Source organism: Sus scrofa, chromosome 2, assembly GCF_000003025.6.
Source record: "Sus scrofa isolate TJ Tabasco breed Duroc chromosome 2, Sscrofa11.1, whole genome shotgun sequence".
In the NCBI taxonomy this organism is placed as follows: domain Eukaryota; kingdom Metazoa; phylum Chordata; class Mammalia; order Artiodactyla; family Suidae; genus Sus; species Sus scrofa.
This window is the reverse complement of record NC_010444.4, coordinates 116,804,013-116,820,855: the sequence shown is the minus strand read 5'-3', so window position 1 is coordinate 116,820,855 and position 16,843 is coordinate 116,804,013. Positions and strand designations below refer to the sequence as shown.

Below are 16,843 nucleotides of genomic sequence, written 5' to 3'. Positions count from 1 at the left end.
GCATTTTTAGAAGGGAAAAAGCTTTAGGACAAAGGACTAAGTTTCTAAAATGGTATTTCAAACACTAAGGAAATGGATTTGGCCCCTACTAGACAGGGAGCCTTCTATCATGCAAAAATCAAGGACCAATGCTGTGCACCCTGTCTTTCAAGCAGCCCCAGATCAATCTCTCAGAGCCCTAGTCAACAAAGGCCGGATACAGACCCTCCAGTTTGATTAGAGCAATTACCAAAATCTCCTTGTTCATTTTCTCTTTCTTTCTTTCTTTCTTTCTTTCTTTCTTTCTTTTTCTTTCTTTCTTTCTTTCTTTCTTTCTTTCTTTCTTTCTTTCTTTCTTTCTTTCTTTCTTTCTTTCTTTCTTTCTTTCCTTCTTTCCTTCTTTCCTTCTTTCCTTCTTTCCTTCTTTCCTTCTTTCCTTCTTTCCTTCTTTCTTTCTTTCTTTCTTTCTTTCTTTCTTTCTTTCTTTCTTTCTTTCTCTGATTCTCTCTTTCTCTTTTTCTTTCTCTTTCTTTCTCTTTCTTTCTTTCTCTCTCTCTCCCCTTCCTTCCTTTCTTTCTTTCTTTCTTTCTTTCTTTCTTCCTTCCTTTCTTTCTTTCTCTCTTTTTTGTTTTTAGGGCCGGGCTAGGGGTCGAATCAGAGCCGTAGCTGCCGGCCACAGCCACAGCAGTGCTGGATCCAAGTCGAGTCTGTGACCTACACCACAGCTCATGGCAATGCCGGATCCTTAACCCACTGAGCGAGATCAGGGACCGAACCCTTTGGACTTGGCCTCCTGGTGCAGTTCGACACTGTATTCTCTCAAATGGTTTTTGCCGGCATAGGCTGGCAGCTGAAGCTCCAATTCGACCCCTACCCAGGGAACTTCTATGTGCTGCAGGTATAGCCCTAAAAAGACTAAATAAATAAATGGTCCTATCCTTCCATCATTTGGAAGTACTGCCAAGCAGGTGGTCAAGTTGGCTCTTCAATGTGTCCCCATTCTGTGGGATGTGGAGAGGCTTGACCAAATTCCCCATCTCAGGTCTCTTTCAAGTTCTCTTCTCTGTGACTTGTTGGATCACTGTTTTTTTTTTTTTTTTTTTTTTTTTTTTTTTTTTTTTTGGAGGTGTGAATAATATTAGCCAACCATCTGGTTCAGCCCTTCCCACTTGAACCTATCAGTTCATTCATGATATATTGACTATATTCATGTAATGAGAGTGCTCCCAAGTTCTCCAGGTTTCGAAGGTCATTCCTGTGTTGTGCCAAAGTAGAGGATGTAAGCTCTCATCTTCATCCCCAAGGTCGCCCTCTTGCTCTTGGGCTTCTGCTCTATCCTTGCTCATCATCTCTTGCTCTCATAACTTTTTTTTTTTTTTCATGCTGATTTGCTTCCTTAATAAACACCATTCAAATATGGGCACACACCCCTTCCTTGATTCTCCAAAGCACAGGAACACCTGACAGTGTGTCAGTCAGGACTTAGGCTACAAGAGGCAGACACTCAACTCAAACTGATTTTAAAGAGAAATGATACCACCATCAGTAAAAGAGAGTGTGTTGGTTAAGGTAATGAAAAATCCAGGGGATACATGTAGTTCAAGCCTCAGTTGGATTCCAGCTATTCAAACAATATTATCAGAAATTCATTTCCTTTTTCTTTTTTTCTTTCTTTCTTTTCTTTTCTTTTTTTTTTTTTTTTTTTTTTTCTGTCTTTTTAGGGCCACACCCGAAACATATGGAAGTTCTCTGGCTAGGGGTCAAATTGGAGCTACAGCTGTTGGCCTATGCCACAGCCACAGCAGTGTCAGAACTGAGTCACGTCTGTGACCTACACCATAGTTCATGGCAACGCCGGATCCCCAACCCACTGAGGAAGGCCAAGGATCGAACCAGCGTCCTCATGGTTACTAGTCAGGTTCATCACCACTGAGTCACAATAAAAACTCCCAGAAATTCATTTCTTTTCATCTTCCTGTTTCCTCTCTTTTGGCTTTGTTCCCAGGCAGGCTCTCCTGAGTGGTGGCAGAGAAGGCACAGAATCTTTGATCTTCTGTTCTGAGCTCCTTAGTAAGTAGAGCAGAAATAAGGCATTTCTTTCCCACTAAGTCCCACAAGTATCACAGCACTGGGTCTATTGAACATGACTTGGATTCTAGCTTATCCCTTAAAAAAATCAGTGTGACAAGTGCTCTTAGAGATTGGGGGCTGGGGTGAAGGGGTTGGGGGTAAGGAAAAAAAACACCACCCAAAATGTACAGATGAGAATGGGGGAGGAGTTCCTCCTGAAGGAAACATGCCTTCATGTTACCAGAGGGAAAATGTATGCTGAAAAGAAAAACAGGGAAGAAAAGGCAGATGCTCCCTACACTTGGACATCAGCAAAGATAATTACTGTGCAGAAAACAAAAATATACCTTAAAATTATCCTGACTCTAAGATATCCTGGTTCCCAGATCCGTCTCTACAGAAGGCTGCCCCACAGGCCCCTGAGGGCAGGGGTGTCTTTGAGAGAACAGATGATAGATGTGGGAATCCTGAACTTAAACTCTACCCCTTTTTTTCTTCTAAAAAGAAAGGAGCAGTTCCCCCTGTGGCATAACAGGATCAGCGGCGTCTTGGCAGTGCTGGGACATGGGTTTGATCCCTGGCCCTGCCCAGAGGGTTCAGGATCTGGCACAGCTTTGGCTTGGATCTGATCCCTGGCCGGGGAACTCCATATGCCACGGGACAGCCAAAAAAGAAATAAACAAATTAAAAAAAAAAAAAAAAAGAGAAGCAGCCCTTCCTTTGTTCTCCTTCTCCCTTTCTCCAATATTGTAACCCTCTTTCTGCAGAGCCTCAACTCTACCCAAAGGAGGAGAAAATTTTGCATCATTCCACAGAGCTGGTTCCTTTCCAGTTGTCTCAGACTCCCTTTCAGGCCTTTAATTTTATATCATCAAAAACTATTGAAGTGGTTTTTGTTGTTGTTGTTTCCAAATCAAAAGAGCAATCTCAAGCCTCAAATGAGAATAGCCTTTGCTTCTAGATAAGAGGAACCAGCAGAGTCATAGGGAAATGGGATGAGGAAAGGTCACAGTGATGTTTTATAAGAAGGAAATCAACCTGACATTTCTAGGGGAGGAAGGAGAACATGAGGCAAAGAAAGCAAAGGTGGTTTCTAGAGGCTGAAAAAGGCAAGGAAACTTACTATCCCTTAGAGCCAATGGTAGAAAACACTGCCGAGGCAACATCCTGATTTTAGCCCAGTGGAATCTGTGTTGGGCTTATTTATTTATTTATTTATTTATTTATTTTTGTCTTTTTGCCTTTTCTAGGGCCACTCCTGCAGCATATGGAGGTCCCCACTCTAGGGATCTAATTGGAGCTGTAGCCACCAGCCTACGCCAGAGCCACAGCAATGTGGGAACCGAGGCATGTCTGCGACCTACACCACAGCTCAGGGCAACGCCAGATCCTTAACCCACTGAGCAAGGCCAGGGATCGAACGTGCAACCTCATGGTTCCTAGTCGTCTTTGTTAACCACTGAGCCACGACGGGAATTCCCTGTGTTGGGCTTTTATTTATTTATTTATTTATTTATTTTTAAATTTTTTTGTCTTTTTGCTATTTCTTTGGGCCACTCCCGCGGCATATGGAGATTCCCAGGCTAGGGGTCGAATTGGAGCTGTAGCCACCGGCCTATGTCAGAGCCACAGCAACGCAGGATCCGAGCCGCGTCTGCAACCTACACCACAGCTCATGGCAACGCCGGATCATTAACCCACTGAGCAAGGGCAGGGATCGAACCCGAAACCTCATGGTTCCTAGTCGGATTCGTTAACCACTGCGCCACGACGGGAACTCCTGTGTTGGGCTTTTAAACTCTAGAACTATAAACTCACAAATCTGTAATGTTGAAGCCATCAAATTTAGTAATTTCTGGAGTTCCCTTAGTGGCGCAGCAGAAATGACTCCAACTAGGAACCATGATGTTGTGGGTTCGATCCCTGGCCTTGCTTAGTGTGTCAAAGATCTGTCGTCGCCAGGAGCTCTGGTGTAGGTCACAGACATGGCTCAGATCTGGCATTGCTATGGCTATGGCGTAGTTTGACGGCTACAGCTCCGATTTGACCCTTGGCGAGGGAACCTTCATATGCTGCAGGTACAGCCCAAAAAAGACAAAAAGGCAAAAACAAAAGAAAACAAAACAAAAATTGGTAGTTTCTTAGGGCAGCAATATAATGTGAAACTAATGTACTGAGTGAGATTATATCAGCATTTGGCAGTGCTACAATGACTATAGGTGGTGAAGAGAAGGCCATCTTTAAGGGAGAAGTTTCATTATATGGGAAAGTGTTTTTTCAGAAACCAGAATCAATGAACCAGATTACCCGGAGTCATTAGAAGTAGAGTCCTATGTGTGGCAATATAATATCAGCTTTAAACATGGGAAAAAGGAATGGACACCCTCTGCTGGTAGATACAAAACAGACTTTCAGTGTTTTGGATTCTGGTTCCTGGTATATTCTGGGAACAGTGAGGGTTACACAAGCCTGTCAGAGGTGGGGCCTCCATCTAGAGAGTGAGGGAGCAATTGTGGACTCTGAGTCCCATAAGGGCTATGTGCAATAGGGGCCCAACTAAGCTGATTATTTTAATGAGTGATTGGAAAGATACTTAGGATTTGCTTGCTATTATTTCAACAAGATTTCTTCTTTTAAAGAATTTAATATAAGAGATGCAGGGAGTTCCCTGGTGGCCTAATGGTTAAGGGCTTGGCATTGTCATGGCTATGGCTTGGGTTTGATCCCTGGCCCAGGAACTTCCACATGCTGTGGGCGCAGCCAGTACACACACACACACACACACACACACACACACACACACACACACAATCACATATGCACACACACACATATACATATGTATATTATATATATGATGCTGTGAGATAAATAGATTTCTCTAATTAAAATGCTTACACACAAAACAAATGCTTACAGTATCAGTTAAGAAAGAAAAAGAAAGAAGCCTCCAGCATGCTTATGCAACAACAAAATTTATTCAAAGATTCAACATCTGTTGTGGCTCAGCTTTAATGAACCCAGCTATTATCCATGAGGATGCAGGTTTTGTCTCTGGCCCCACTCAGTGCATTAAGGATCTGGTGTTGCCATGAGCTGTGGTATAGATCACAGATGCTGCTCAGATCCAGTGTGGCTGTGGCTAGGGTGTAGGCTGGCAGCTATAGCTCAGATTCGACCCCTAGCGTGGGAACTTACATGTGCTATGGGTGTGGCCCTGAAAAAAATGATCAAATTATTTCTAGGAGTTCCCATTGTGGCTCAGCAGGATAAGAACCTGATGTTGTCCCTCTGAGGATTTGGGTTCCATCCCGGGCCTCACTCAATGGATTAAGAATCCGGCGTTGCCACAAGCTACAGCATAGGTCACAGATGTGGCTCAGATCTGGTCTTTCTGTGGCTGTGACGTAGGCCTGTAGTTGCAGTTCTGATTTGACCCCTGGCCTATGAATTTCTATATGCCGTGAGTGTAGCCATTAAAAAAAAAAAAAAAAAAAAAAAAAAAGGAAAGGAAGATATGCAAGAATTTGAGAATGTAGAGTTGTTTTATATTTATACATATATTTATGTTTACCAGAGTTATGTATTATATATTTATTATATTAATTTTGTATACTATATATATTTATATAATATATATGTATATATAAAAATATATACACATATATATAATGAATTCTGCATTAATTAGAACTCTTTGGTGAAAGAAACAATAACCCATATGGGCTAGAATAAGTTCAGCTTTTCCAACAGATTTCTAAGCAGAGATTCACTTTTTTTTTTGAGATTTACACTTATATTAAGATTTTGCATCTTGTCACCTCCTCCTCAGTAACCTCAGCACATATTTGGTGATAATTTATTGCCTATCCTTAATTAGCAATTGTTTATAGAGTCCCTACCTAAGAGTCCCTACCAAAGACATTCTAAACACAGGGGATTTAATGAATAACAAAGATCCTTGCTTTCTGGTAACTTATGGTATAGAGGGGGAGAGGAAAAATGGATTGCAAAAATTCACACTGAAGAAGTGGAACCGCATAGCTCAGATTGGGACTTGAACCCACATGCTAGACTCTAACCCAGCCAACTCTTGAACTGGGACTCAAACCCACTGTTTTTTTTTTTTTTTAATTAAAATCACATACCTGGTCCTAGGAGTTACTGAAGTTTAGGTTCTTCTTTTTGTTGTTGTTGTTGTTGTTTTAGGGAAGAACCCTCAGCATGTGTAAGTTCCCACCTAGGGGACAAATTGGAGCTGAAGCCACTGGCCTACATCACAGCCACAGCAACTCTAGACCTGAGCCATGTCTTTGACCTACACCACAGCTCATGGCAACGCTGGATCCTTAACCCAATGCATGAGGCCAGGGATTGAACCTGTGTCCTCATGGATACCAGTCAGATTTGTTTCCACTGAGCCACAACGGGAACTCTTGAAGTTTAGTTTCTTTAGTCTCAGCACAGAAGGAATTCAGCAAGAGGCAGAGCGATAGGTAAGTAGCAGATTTATTGAGAGACACAAAGTGTGGGCTGTCTCAAAAGGCAAGAGAGCAGCCCTGGGAGAAACACGCTGTAGACACAGTGTGGGCCACCACAAGGGGCAAGAAGTGAGAGGACAATAGGCCCCAAAATATGGGGTGTTGAGTTTTTATAGGCTGGGAAACTTCCTAGACTAATAAGTGGGAAGATTATTCCAGCTATTTCAGGGAAGGGCTTCCTCGAATTTTTCAGGGTTTCTAGGAAGTGGGCCATCACCCATTTTATGGCCTTTTATGGTTGGAGAGTTTTTGAACTGCTGTGGCACCTGTGGGCATGTCATTCAGCATGTTAATGTGTTAAAATTAAAATGAGTCCATAGGAATTCCTGTCATGCAGCAGTGGAAACGAATCTGACTAAGAACCATGAGGTTGTAGGTTGGATCCCTGACCTCACTCAGTGGGTTAAGGATCTGGAGTTGCCCTGAGCTGTGCTGTCAGTTGCAGACTTGGCTCAGATCTGGTGTTGCTGTGGCTATGGCTGTGGCGTAGGTCTGCAGCTATAGCTCTGATGTGGCCCCTAGCCTGGGAACCTACATGTGCCAAGATTCGGCCCTAAAAAGCAAAAAAAAAAAAGAATGAGTACATAATGAAACTCAAGGTCCACTGGAAGTCAGTCAAATCATCCACCCTCTAGAACCTAGCTGTTGTCATATCGTCAAGAACTATGTCATTATTTTAAGAGTTGTGTCCTGCCTCCTTCCCTCCTCTTTTAGAAGCATAGCGTTGTTGCAGGAAAATTGGGGTGTGAGAGGATGGTTGCGATATAGGACTTAGATGAGGCCCTGAGTCCTTGGCTTCATGCAGGAAAAAATTCAAGAGCTAGGAAAAGTAGAGTGAAAGCAGGTTTATTCACGGAGATACTCCATAAACAGGGTGTGGACCATCTCAGAAAGTGAGGGCTGCCCCAGGGTAGGAAGTCTTGAGGGTAGCCCAAGGTGTGGGAGTGGTTAGTTTTAATGGACTGTGTGATTTCATATGCGAATATTCTAACTATCTTGGAGAGGAATATTCCATCTTGGAGAAGGGGCAGAGAGTTCTTTTTGGCCTTTTCTGGTCTGCCTGGAAACTGTCTTGATGCCTGTGGGTGTGTCATTGAACTTTCTATTTATTTATTTAATTTATTTATTTTTGCTTTTTAGGGCTGACCCTGTGGCCTATGTAAGTTCCCAGGCTATGCAGGATACTTAACCTATTGAGCAAGGCCAGGGATTGAACCCGTATCCTCATGGATCCCAGTCAGGTTCCTTAACTGCTGAGCCATGAAGGGGAACTCCCATAGCTTGCTTCTTTATTACAATGCGCATATAAGGATGCTCCAAATCCAGTGAAAGTTGAACCTTCTGCCATCTTGGGCCTTCTAACCTATGAGGTTTTTGTTGTATCCTGCTATCTTCTTTATGGTTGTGTCATTCTTTTTTTCTTTTTTTTTTTTGTCTTTTTGCCTTTTCTAGGGTCGCTCCCCTGGCATAAGGAGGTTCCCAGGCTAGGGGTCGAATTGGAGCTGTAGCCACCGACCTACGCTAGAGCCACAGCAATGTGGGATCTGAGCTGTGTCTGCAGCCTACACCACAGCTCACAGCAACACAGGATCCTCAACCCACTGAGCAAGGGCAGGGATCGAACCGCAACCTCATTGTTCCTAGTCAGATTTGTTAACCACTGCACCACGATGGGAACTCCCAGTTGTGTCATTCTTTTAAGTGTTGTGTCCTGCCCCCTTTCCCTTCTGTCTCAGTATAAAGGAAACAAAAGAATAGATAACAACAGTACAGACAATTTTGATAGGGTGAGTAGGGAAGAATTTTGAAGAGGTGATGTTTAAGCTGCATATAAAGGATAAAAAGGAGGGAGTTATGGAAGGGGATGGGCAGCATCCCAGGTAAAGTGAATGGTGTGCAGGAAGAGTTTGGGGTTTTTCATGAATTGGAAGAAGGCTAGTGTGGTTAGGGTGCCATGAGAGAGAGAGAGAGAAAGATGAGGATGGATGTAGAAGGGACCTAGAGTGGTAGTCAGGTGCCCCATCTTATAAAGTATCCTAGGCATGGCATGCAAAATTGGATTTTACTCTAAGGGTCATGAAGATTTTCAAGCAGGGGTGCAATGTGATCAAATTTGTGTTTTCAGATGATCTCTAGAAGTTCCTGACATGACGCAGTGGAAACCAAACCGACTAAGAACAATGAAGTTGCCGGTTTGATCCCTGGCCTCACTCAGTGGGTTAAGGATCTGGCATTACCGTGAGCTATGGTGTAGGTTGCAGATGTGGCTTGGATCCCGTGTTGCTGTGGCCGTGGTGTAGGCTGGCAGCTGTAGCTCTGATTTGACCCCTAGTCTGGGAAGCTCCACATGCCATGGGAGTGGCCCTAAAAAGCAAATACATACATACATACATACATACATACATACGATCTCACTGCTATGTGGAGAACAGATTAAAATGGGGCAATGGATAGAAGATATCATGAGAAAAAGGATGTACATATATGTATGACTGGGTCATGTTGGACTTCAAGTCACCTCCAAGGAAACAGAATGCAAAGCCTCTGGCTAAGACAAGAAGCACCAGACACTTACCGTCGTCCCACCCATGTCTTTGTGATGCCCCTTCCCCCACCTTGAGTGACCTGGCCTACTCCATTCTGTCCCCTACTCAGAAATGTGTATGGCCCACTCCTCACCCTGCCCCTATAAGGGCCTTATACACCCCCAACCAACCAGCACGTGTATCATAAGACCCCGCTTTCCCCAACCAAACATCAGGTCAGCATGTGTATCCTGAGACCTGTCCTTTCCTTGGGTTATAAAGACAGGACTGCTCTCTCCATGTCAGCTCTACCTGATCATCAGGAAGTCGTTCCAGTGCTCTATAGACTCTTCTTTCTTTTCACTCCGATACAGGTCCAGAAATTCTTTTCCAACCTGCATGCATACACTACAACAGGTCCTTTGCTGTACATCAGAAATAGACAGAACATTGTAAATCAACTATTAAAAAAACTTTCAAAAAAATAAGGCAGGAGCAGAAGCCAGGAGAGCAGTTAGGAGCCCATCGAAGTAGTCCAAGTGAGAGACAAGGTGGCTTGGATTCAGGTGGCAAAAGCTGAGGCGAAGAAAAGGGGATGGGTTTTTAGATAGTTTTGAGAGGTAGACTGATCAGGACTCAATGATGGATTGGAAATGTAATGAAACTGAAAGAACTAATGGCTTGAACCTAGCCAAAACCCAGATTGGGACTTGAACTCATGTGCCGGGACTCGAACACAGATCAGGATTTGACCCAGTTTTTTTTTTTTTTTTTTTTTTTTTTTTTTGTCTTTTTGTCTTTTCTGGGGCCGAATCCGTGGCACATGGAGATTCCCAGGCTAGGGGTCTAATCAGAGCTGTAGCCGCTGGCCTATGTCACAGCCACAGCAACGCTGGATCTAAGCCACGTCTGCGACCTACACCACAGCTCATGGAAATGCCAGATCCTTAACACAGTGAGCGAGGCCAGGGATCAAACCTGCAACCTTATGGTTCCTAGTCGGATTCGTTAACCACTGAGCCACGATGGGAACTCCTGACCCACAGTTTTAAAATTAGAATCACTTATCCTGGACTTACTGAAGTTCAGGTTCTTTATGCCTCCTTGCAGAAAGAATTCAGAGAGAGACAAAGTGATAGGCAAGAAATAGATTTAATAAAGTAGGATGCTTGTGAGAGAGATGCAAGCGGGCAGGCAAGGAGGCTCTGCCCCGAGGATTAGGTGGATTACAGTTTTATCATCCAAAGGGAGTGGGGGTGGGAAAAGTCCACCTCATCCTCTTTCTTTGAGCAGTGGCTCCTCCTTGGTATCTGGTAGGACAGTATTTGGCCTAAAAGGCCAAACTGTTATGAGAGCTGTTATGGCGCTTATTCAAATCAGCAGAAGGGTGGTCCTTAAACTCCTGCCCTTGGTCTGAACCTGAATGCAGACCTTACTTCATCCCCCAACCAATGACCTGAGGCATATCTCGTGCCCCCCCTAGTCAAGCAAGTCAGCCTCGTTCTATCATACTCTGCCGCTATGATTAATGTGTAAGAAAGGTAGGAATCAAGATTCATTCTGGGGAGTTCCCGTCATGGCTCAGTGGGAATGAATCTGACTAGCATCCTTGAGGATACAGGATCGATCCCTAGCCTTGGTCAGTGGCTTAAGGTTCTGGCATTGCCGTGAGGTGTAGGTTGCAGTTGCTGCTCAGATCCCAGGTTGCTTTGGCTGTGGCATAGGCCAACAGCTACAGCCCTGACTCAACCCCTAGCTCGAGAACCTCCATATGTCTCAGTTGTGGCCCTAAAAAAAAAAAAAGATTCACTCCTGGTGGCTAGTGACACCTATCAATTGGAATGATTAGGACACAAGTAGAAATCTTAGGCTGATATAAAAAGAAATGTATGTGTTCATGTAGGTTCAGAGATAGGACAGGCTTCATAGTTCTCTTAAATCCAGCAGTATTGAGGAGGTTGGCTCATGATTAAAGATCTGGATTTTTCAGACCTAATCATGGGCAATTACAAAAGCTTTGCCTAGCAGGCCTCATGGGGAGTATCTGCCTTCTACACTCAGCCTTGGTGCACAGCCTGTGCACTGCAGTCTCCGAGGGATGTTACGGTCAAGGACTCAGGCCTCTTGGACTCCTGTGCTTCACAACTTGCAGTCCTAGCCTTGAGGTCTTCAATCCTAGGTCTCTCTCTCTCTCTTTTTTTTTCGGCTGCGCTGAAGGATGTGGAAGTTCCTGGGCCAGAGATCAAACCCCCACCACAACAACCACTCAAGCTGCTGTAATGATAACACCAAATTCTTAACCCACTGAGCCACCAGGGAATTCCCAGCTCTCTTTATCTAAGACTTGGGCAGAGGGTTTCTTCAGGCACTTCTGCTGAGACCTCTTCCTCCTAGGCCCTCCCTTTGCAAGGGTCCTTAAAACTGTAATCTTTTGTTTAGTGAAAGCACCTGCAGCACAGGTGGATCAGAGCCTATCCACCTGACCTCGGTTCCATTTGGAAAATAGAAAGGAGGGTGTCACACTTTGTCTGGTTTTAATTTCTTGCTCTTACCATCACGGTAAGAAATCAAAGGCTTAACTCTTTCATTTTTGGCTTGCTGGTTTCATTGGATACATGGACACCTGACAGCTCTCATTCTCTTTCTCTTTTTTTGAATGTCAGCAGGTTAGAACACAATGTCTGGAACTATGAGGGTCATCTCAACATTGACCTGAGGTGGAGTTTCTGCCGTGGCTCAGCGGAAATAAATGTGACTGGCATCCATGAGGATGCAGGTTCGATCCCTGGCCTCGCTCAGTGGGTTAAGGATCCAGTGTTATCATGAGCTGTGATGTAGGTCACAGACAAAGTTTGGATCCTGCATTGCTATGGATGTGGTGTAGCCCAGCCACTTCAGCTCCAGTTCGACTCCTAGCCTGGGAACCTACATGTGCCACGAGTGCGGCACTAGAAAAACAAAAACAAACAAACAAACAAAACATTGTCCTGAGTTAAAGCTAACGTGGAGTAGGGAAAAGCAGAAAGACCTGTAGAAAATAGACCCCAGAGCTCAAGAGCTCAGGTGAGTTGGGAGAGGGCAATAAGCACGTAAAGCCTTTTTGGGGGGCTGTGCCTATGACATGTGGAAGTTCCCAGGACAGGGATCAAACCCTCACCACAGCAGTGACCTAAGCCACAGAAGTGACAACCCTGGATCTTTACTCCTCTGAGCCACCAGGGAACTCCTTAAGTATTTCTTTAGAATTCCACAAGTTGTTTGGTTGTGAAGATCATTGCATTTATAAGTAATTTTATACTATAATCTCCTGTACAGACTCTAATAATGGGAGTTCACATAATGGCTCAGCGGAAATGAATCCAACCAGGAACCATGAGGTTGCTGGTTCAATCCCTGGCCTCACTCAGTGGGTTAAGGATCCAGTGTTGCTGTGAGCTATGGTGTAGGTCACAGACGTGGCTTGGATCTGGCGTTGCTGTGGCTGTGGCATAGGCCGGCAGCTGTAGCTTTAATTAGACCCCTAGCCTGGGAACCTCCATATGGTGCGGGTGTGGCCAAAAAAAAAAAAAAAAACACCACACACACACACACACACACACACACACACACACACAAAACAAAAAAACTCTAATAATTACTGTCATGTCAGAATTTCTACTTTGAGTTCAGACGACCTGAATTCTAGCCCTGGCTCCCTTACAGAAGTCATTTAGTCTTTATAAACCTCATTAATTGCTATCTGCCTATCCCAAGTGGTTATATACACCAAATGAGATAGCATATTTTAGAAAAATAAAGGTTTTTGTTTATTCATTTTTTTTTGTTTTTGGGTGTGACCACTGCATGCAGAAGTTCCTGGACCAGGGATAGAACCCACACCACAGCAGTGACAATACTAGATCCTTAACTGCTAGGCCACGGGGGAACTCAAAAAGTATAAGGATCAAGAATATTTTGATTGAGAGTTCCCATCAAGCTCATTGGTAACAACCTGACTAGCATCCATGAGGATGTGGGTTCGATCCCTGGCCTTGTTCGGTGGGTTAAAGATCCGGTGTTGGTGTGCACTGCTGTGTAGGTTGTAGATGTGCCTTGGGCCCTGAGCTGCTGTGGCTGTGGCAGAGGCCAGCAGTTATAGCTCCGATTTGATTCCTAGCCTGGGGAACTTCCATATGCCACAGGTACAGCCCTAAAAAGACAAAACAAGGAAAAAAAAAAAAAAGGTTTTGATCAACCCGATTATTTAAAAATCCTATCAGTATTAGAATTTAAGAACACTAACCCTTAACTCTAAACTCCAGTTTATTTCCCTTTCTCAAGCCACAGGCTGCAGAGGCCTGTGCATAGGTGGGTTTGGATCAGGTCTCGGGTTCTGTGGAAGTCACAGCTTGGAGGACCGCTATGAGGGTTGCTCCTGTGCACTAGCCCAGGGCTTAGGAATGTGTGTCAGAGGAGGCAGGGGTGAGGGGGGAATGGGCAGGGAAGTAACTTGGAAAATGCTTGCCCCCAGACATCACTGGCAGTCTCGGGGGGGGGGGGGCGATTGGTTTAGCACTTTGAATGAGTTTCTGGCCCCTAAAAGCCAAAAAGGTAGTCATATAGCTTCCCCTGAGTCAGGAGACTATAAAGAGATGAGGGAGCAGGGAGACTTCCTCTCGGTTCTTCAGTGGGCTGGTAACCTGATTTTTTTTTTTTTTTTTTTTTTTTGGCGTTGGCCCCTTTCCCTTCCTTGGCTTTCTTCCCTTCCTCTACTCACTTCCCTGCTCGGCCGCGAGTCTTTCCCAGGATCACCTCCCAAATAACCTACTTGCACTCAAGCCCTGTCTCAGGGCCTGCTTCTTAGGAAGCCCAAACTAGACTTGTACTGTGCCAGGGAAGATTGAATAAAGCAAACAGAGTATGTCAGCCTGTTCGCCCCAACTTGACTCCCAGAATTATTTCCAGTTTGGCTGGAAGGATTTTTCTCTTCAGGGAATTGACCAGCTGGAAAGACTGACCTACAGATACTGACTCCATGTGTTCCCAACCAATAGCCCAGTCAGATAATCCTACTGTGAAGCTCTTGGAAAACAAGTCCCACTTGCATGCTGGGAGTTTCTGATCAGCTTTTATAGCACTTGCCTTCAGTTTTTTAGTTCCATACTTACTCTTAAGTATGAGTGAATAGTTGAGGACCACCAGAAAACTTCTAATATGATAGGTGGACACCAAATTAATAGGAAAAAGCAACTGAGACGAATAAAAGACTATTCAGGAAGAAGGAAATGTTAAAAATGTATTAATATCCCCCTAGGGATAGGGCATCTTTGAAGCAAGACTGTGACACCACAACAAAGAGACACTTGGAATTCCTGTCATGGCCCAGAAATGAATCCAACCAGGAACCATGAGGTTTTGGGTTTGATCCCTGGCCTTGCTCAGTGGGTTAAGAATCCGGCATTGCCATGAGCTGTGGTGTAGGTCACAGGCGTGGCTCAGATTCTGCATTGATGTGGCTGTGTCTTAGGCCGGCAGATGAGCTCTGGTTGGACCCCTAGCCTGGGAACCTCCATATGCCTCGGGTTCGGCCCTAAAAAGCAAACAAACAAAACAAAACCCCAAAACAACAAACCCAAAGAGACATTTGCAGAATGAAAGAATTCTAGAAAAGTAAATATTATAGACAGCTTGAAAATAAAGTTGGAGAATCCTCCAGTAAAAAAGCAAAGGTCAAAGATGGAAAACAGGAGAGTAAAATAGATGGTAATAGGGCTCCTGTGTCAAGTTTGGGCTTGATCATATGTCAGAAGATAATGCAGGGGAGGTATCGGAAGCCAAAAAGATGGTAACAAGCACATATCTGAACAAAACAAAACACAACAAAAATTGGGCAGGGTTTGGTACAGGCAAAAAATGGAGGCAGAGGTCTCAGATTTGTGAGGAAAAATAATGCCAACCAGGAGTTTCCAGTATGGCTCAGCGGAAAGAATCTGACTAGCATCCATGAGGAAACAGATTCCATCCCTAGCCTCACTCAGTGGGTTAAGGATCTGTTGTTGCCTGTGAGCTGTGGTGTAGGTTGCAGACACTGCTGGGATCCAGCTTTGCTGTGGCTGTGGTGTAGGCGGGCAGCTTCAGCTCCAATCTGACCCATAGCCTGGGAATTTCCATACGCTGCAGGTGCGGCCCTTAAAAAAAAAAGAGAGAGAAAAAAAAAAAAAAAAAAACCCAAACTGATATAAAGGCAAAGTGTGTTTGGACAGAAATTTAGAAAAAAGATGGGAGATTAAGTCGAAGAATGGACTAAATTTCACGACCGTGCATGTGGGCCTGTGGGTCTGATAGCAAAGGAGCAAGTTAAAAAAATGGATGGATCCAGAGTTTCTTTAAGGATTCATCCCAAATGGATTGGACTCCATTACGCAAGATGGGGAATGAGTACTAGCCGGTTGGAGTGGTGTGAGCATACAGAAAGCGGAATGCAAGCTCCTGAGTTTGGGTAAAAATCAATTCGTATTTCTGTGATCTCATAGTGTGTCAAATACTGGGATAGAGACCCTTGTCTTCACAGCCAGGGCTGGGTGCCCGCAGAGGGACAGAGGCGAGCCACTACAAAACTTAAAAAACTCTTTTCAGGGGTTTGTAGCGAAAAGAGACATAACCCTTAGCCTGCAGGGGTTAGGGGCGGCGGTGAGTGTGTGTTGGGGATATCAGGTGACAGGAACCAGGCCTGCAGGCTCTGCAGTACAGACGTCGGAGCCTACTCAGCCACCAAGAGGACGCGCAGACCTTGCCCACATCCCGGATATGGTCTCGAGATCTACAAGTAAAATTGAAGTCCTGTAGACTTTCTAGTAGTGCCAAGAAAGCATAGGGCGCATGCGCCTGTCCCCCGCCCCAAGGCCCAGTCCGAGGCGGCGGGAAGTTGGTTTTCTGAGTAGCGACTGAGCAGCTTGAAGGCGGATTGGAGCCGACGGACCAATAAACAAATGTCTCATTGGCTTAGCTTGTCCAGGCTCCCGGTTCTCCAGCCTTCCCATTGGGCCTTTCAAGCAGAGCAGGGGCGTGGCCCCAGGGGCTCCGCCCCGCGCCCGGGCCCAGCCTCGGGGTCCTGGGTTGAGAGAGCCGGACGGAAGTGAGCGGGTCCCGCCCCTTCCCCTTCTCGTTTTCGTTGGAACCGCTGCCACCGCTGCCCCCTTTCTGACTAGCCGGAGTCTCCGTTCCGTGTCCTCGGTCCCCGGCCGCGCGGAGCCGGGATGCACTGCTCCTGCTGTGGGTCCTCATCATGGAGACCAAACGGGTGGAGATTCCCGGCAGCGTCCTGGACGATCTCTGCAGGTACCGTAGCGCCCAGTGCTGCTCCGGCCCCCTTCCTCCCCCAGCTTCTTTTCTCTCAGTTTCGGCGACCCCGGAGGCCTCTGGGTCTCCTACCCGGGCCCACATCCTGTCTTGGCTTTCTGGTCCTGCTGCTGCTCCCTTCCCCGGGTCGACCCTTACCGTGGATGACACTGCCCATCTTTTGCCCGCAGCCTCCTGATTGCTCACGTTTCCCTCCACTCCTCCTTGCTCTGCGTTGGAATTCCCTCGTTTTCTTAGTTCCCTATTTTTCTTTCCCAATGCCGCTTCGCCAAAGCTTCTGTCTTTGGCTTTTGGGGGCTGCCCCTCCCCCTCCCTTTGCTTTTTCTGCTCTCACTTTTACAGACCGTATTCTCCCCTCCTCCCCTCCGCCTGATTCCCCAGTGCCGTTGA

General features: G+C 45.4%; 1 protein-coding gene across 2 annotated transcripts in view; it reads left to right on the top strand.

Annotated features, from left to right (window-relative positions):
- DCP2 (decapping mRNA 2) overlaps window positions 16,163–16,843 on the top strand; it is a 67,894-nt gene continuing 67,213 nt past the window's right edge. The window contains exon 1 of one of the 2 annotated variants that reach the window (XM_003123832.5): window positions 16,163–16,432. In XM_003123832.5, coding sequence (XP_003123880.1) covers window positions 16,380–16,432 — 53 coding nt within the window. In that variant the 5' untranslated portion in view covers window positions 16,163–16,379. The remainder of the gene's footprint in view (window positions 16,433–16,843) is intronic. The other variant, XM_013995033.2, reaches the window with a different exon arrangement.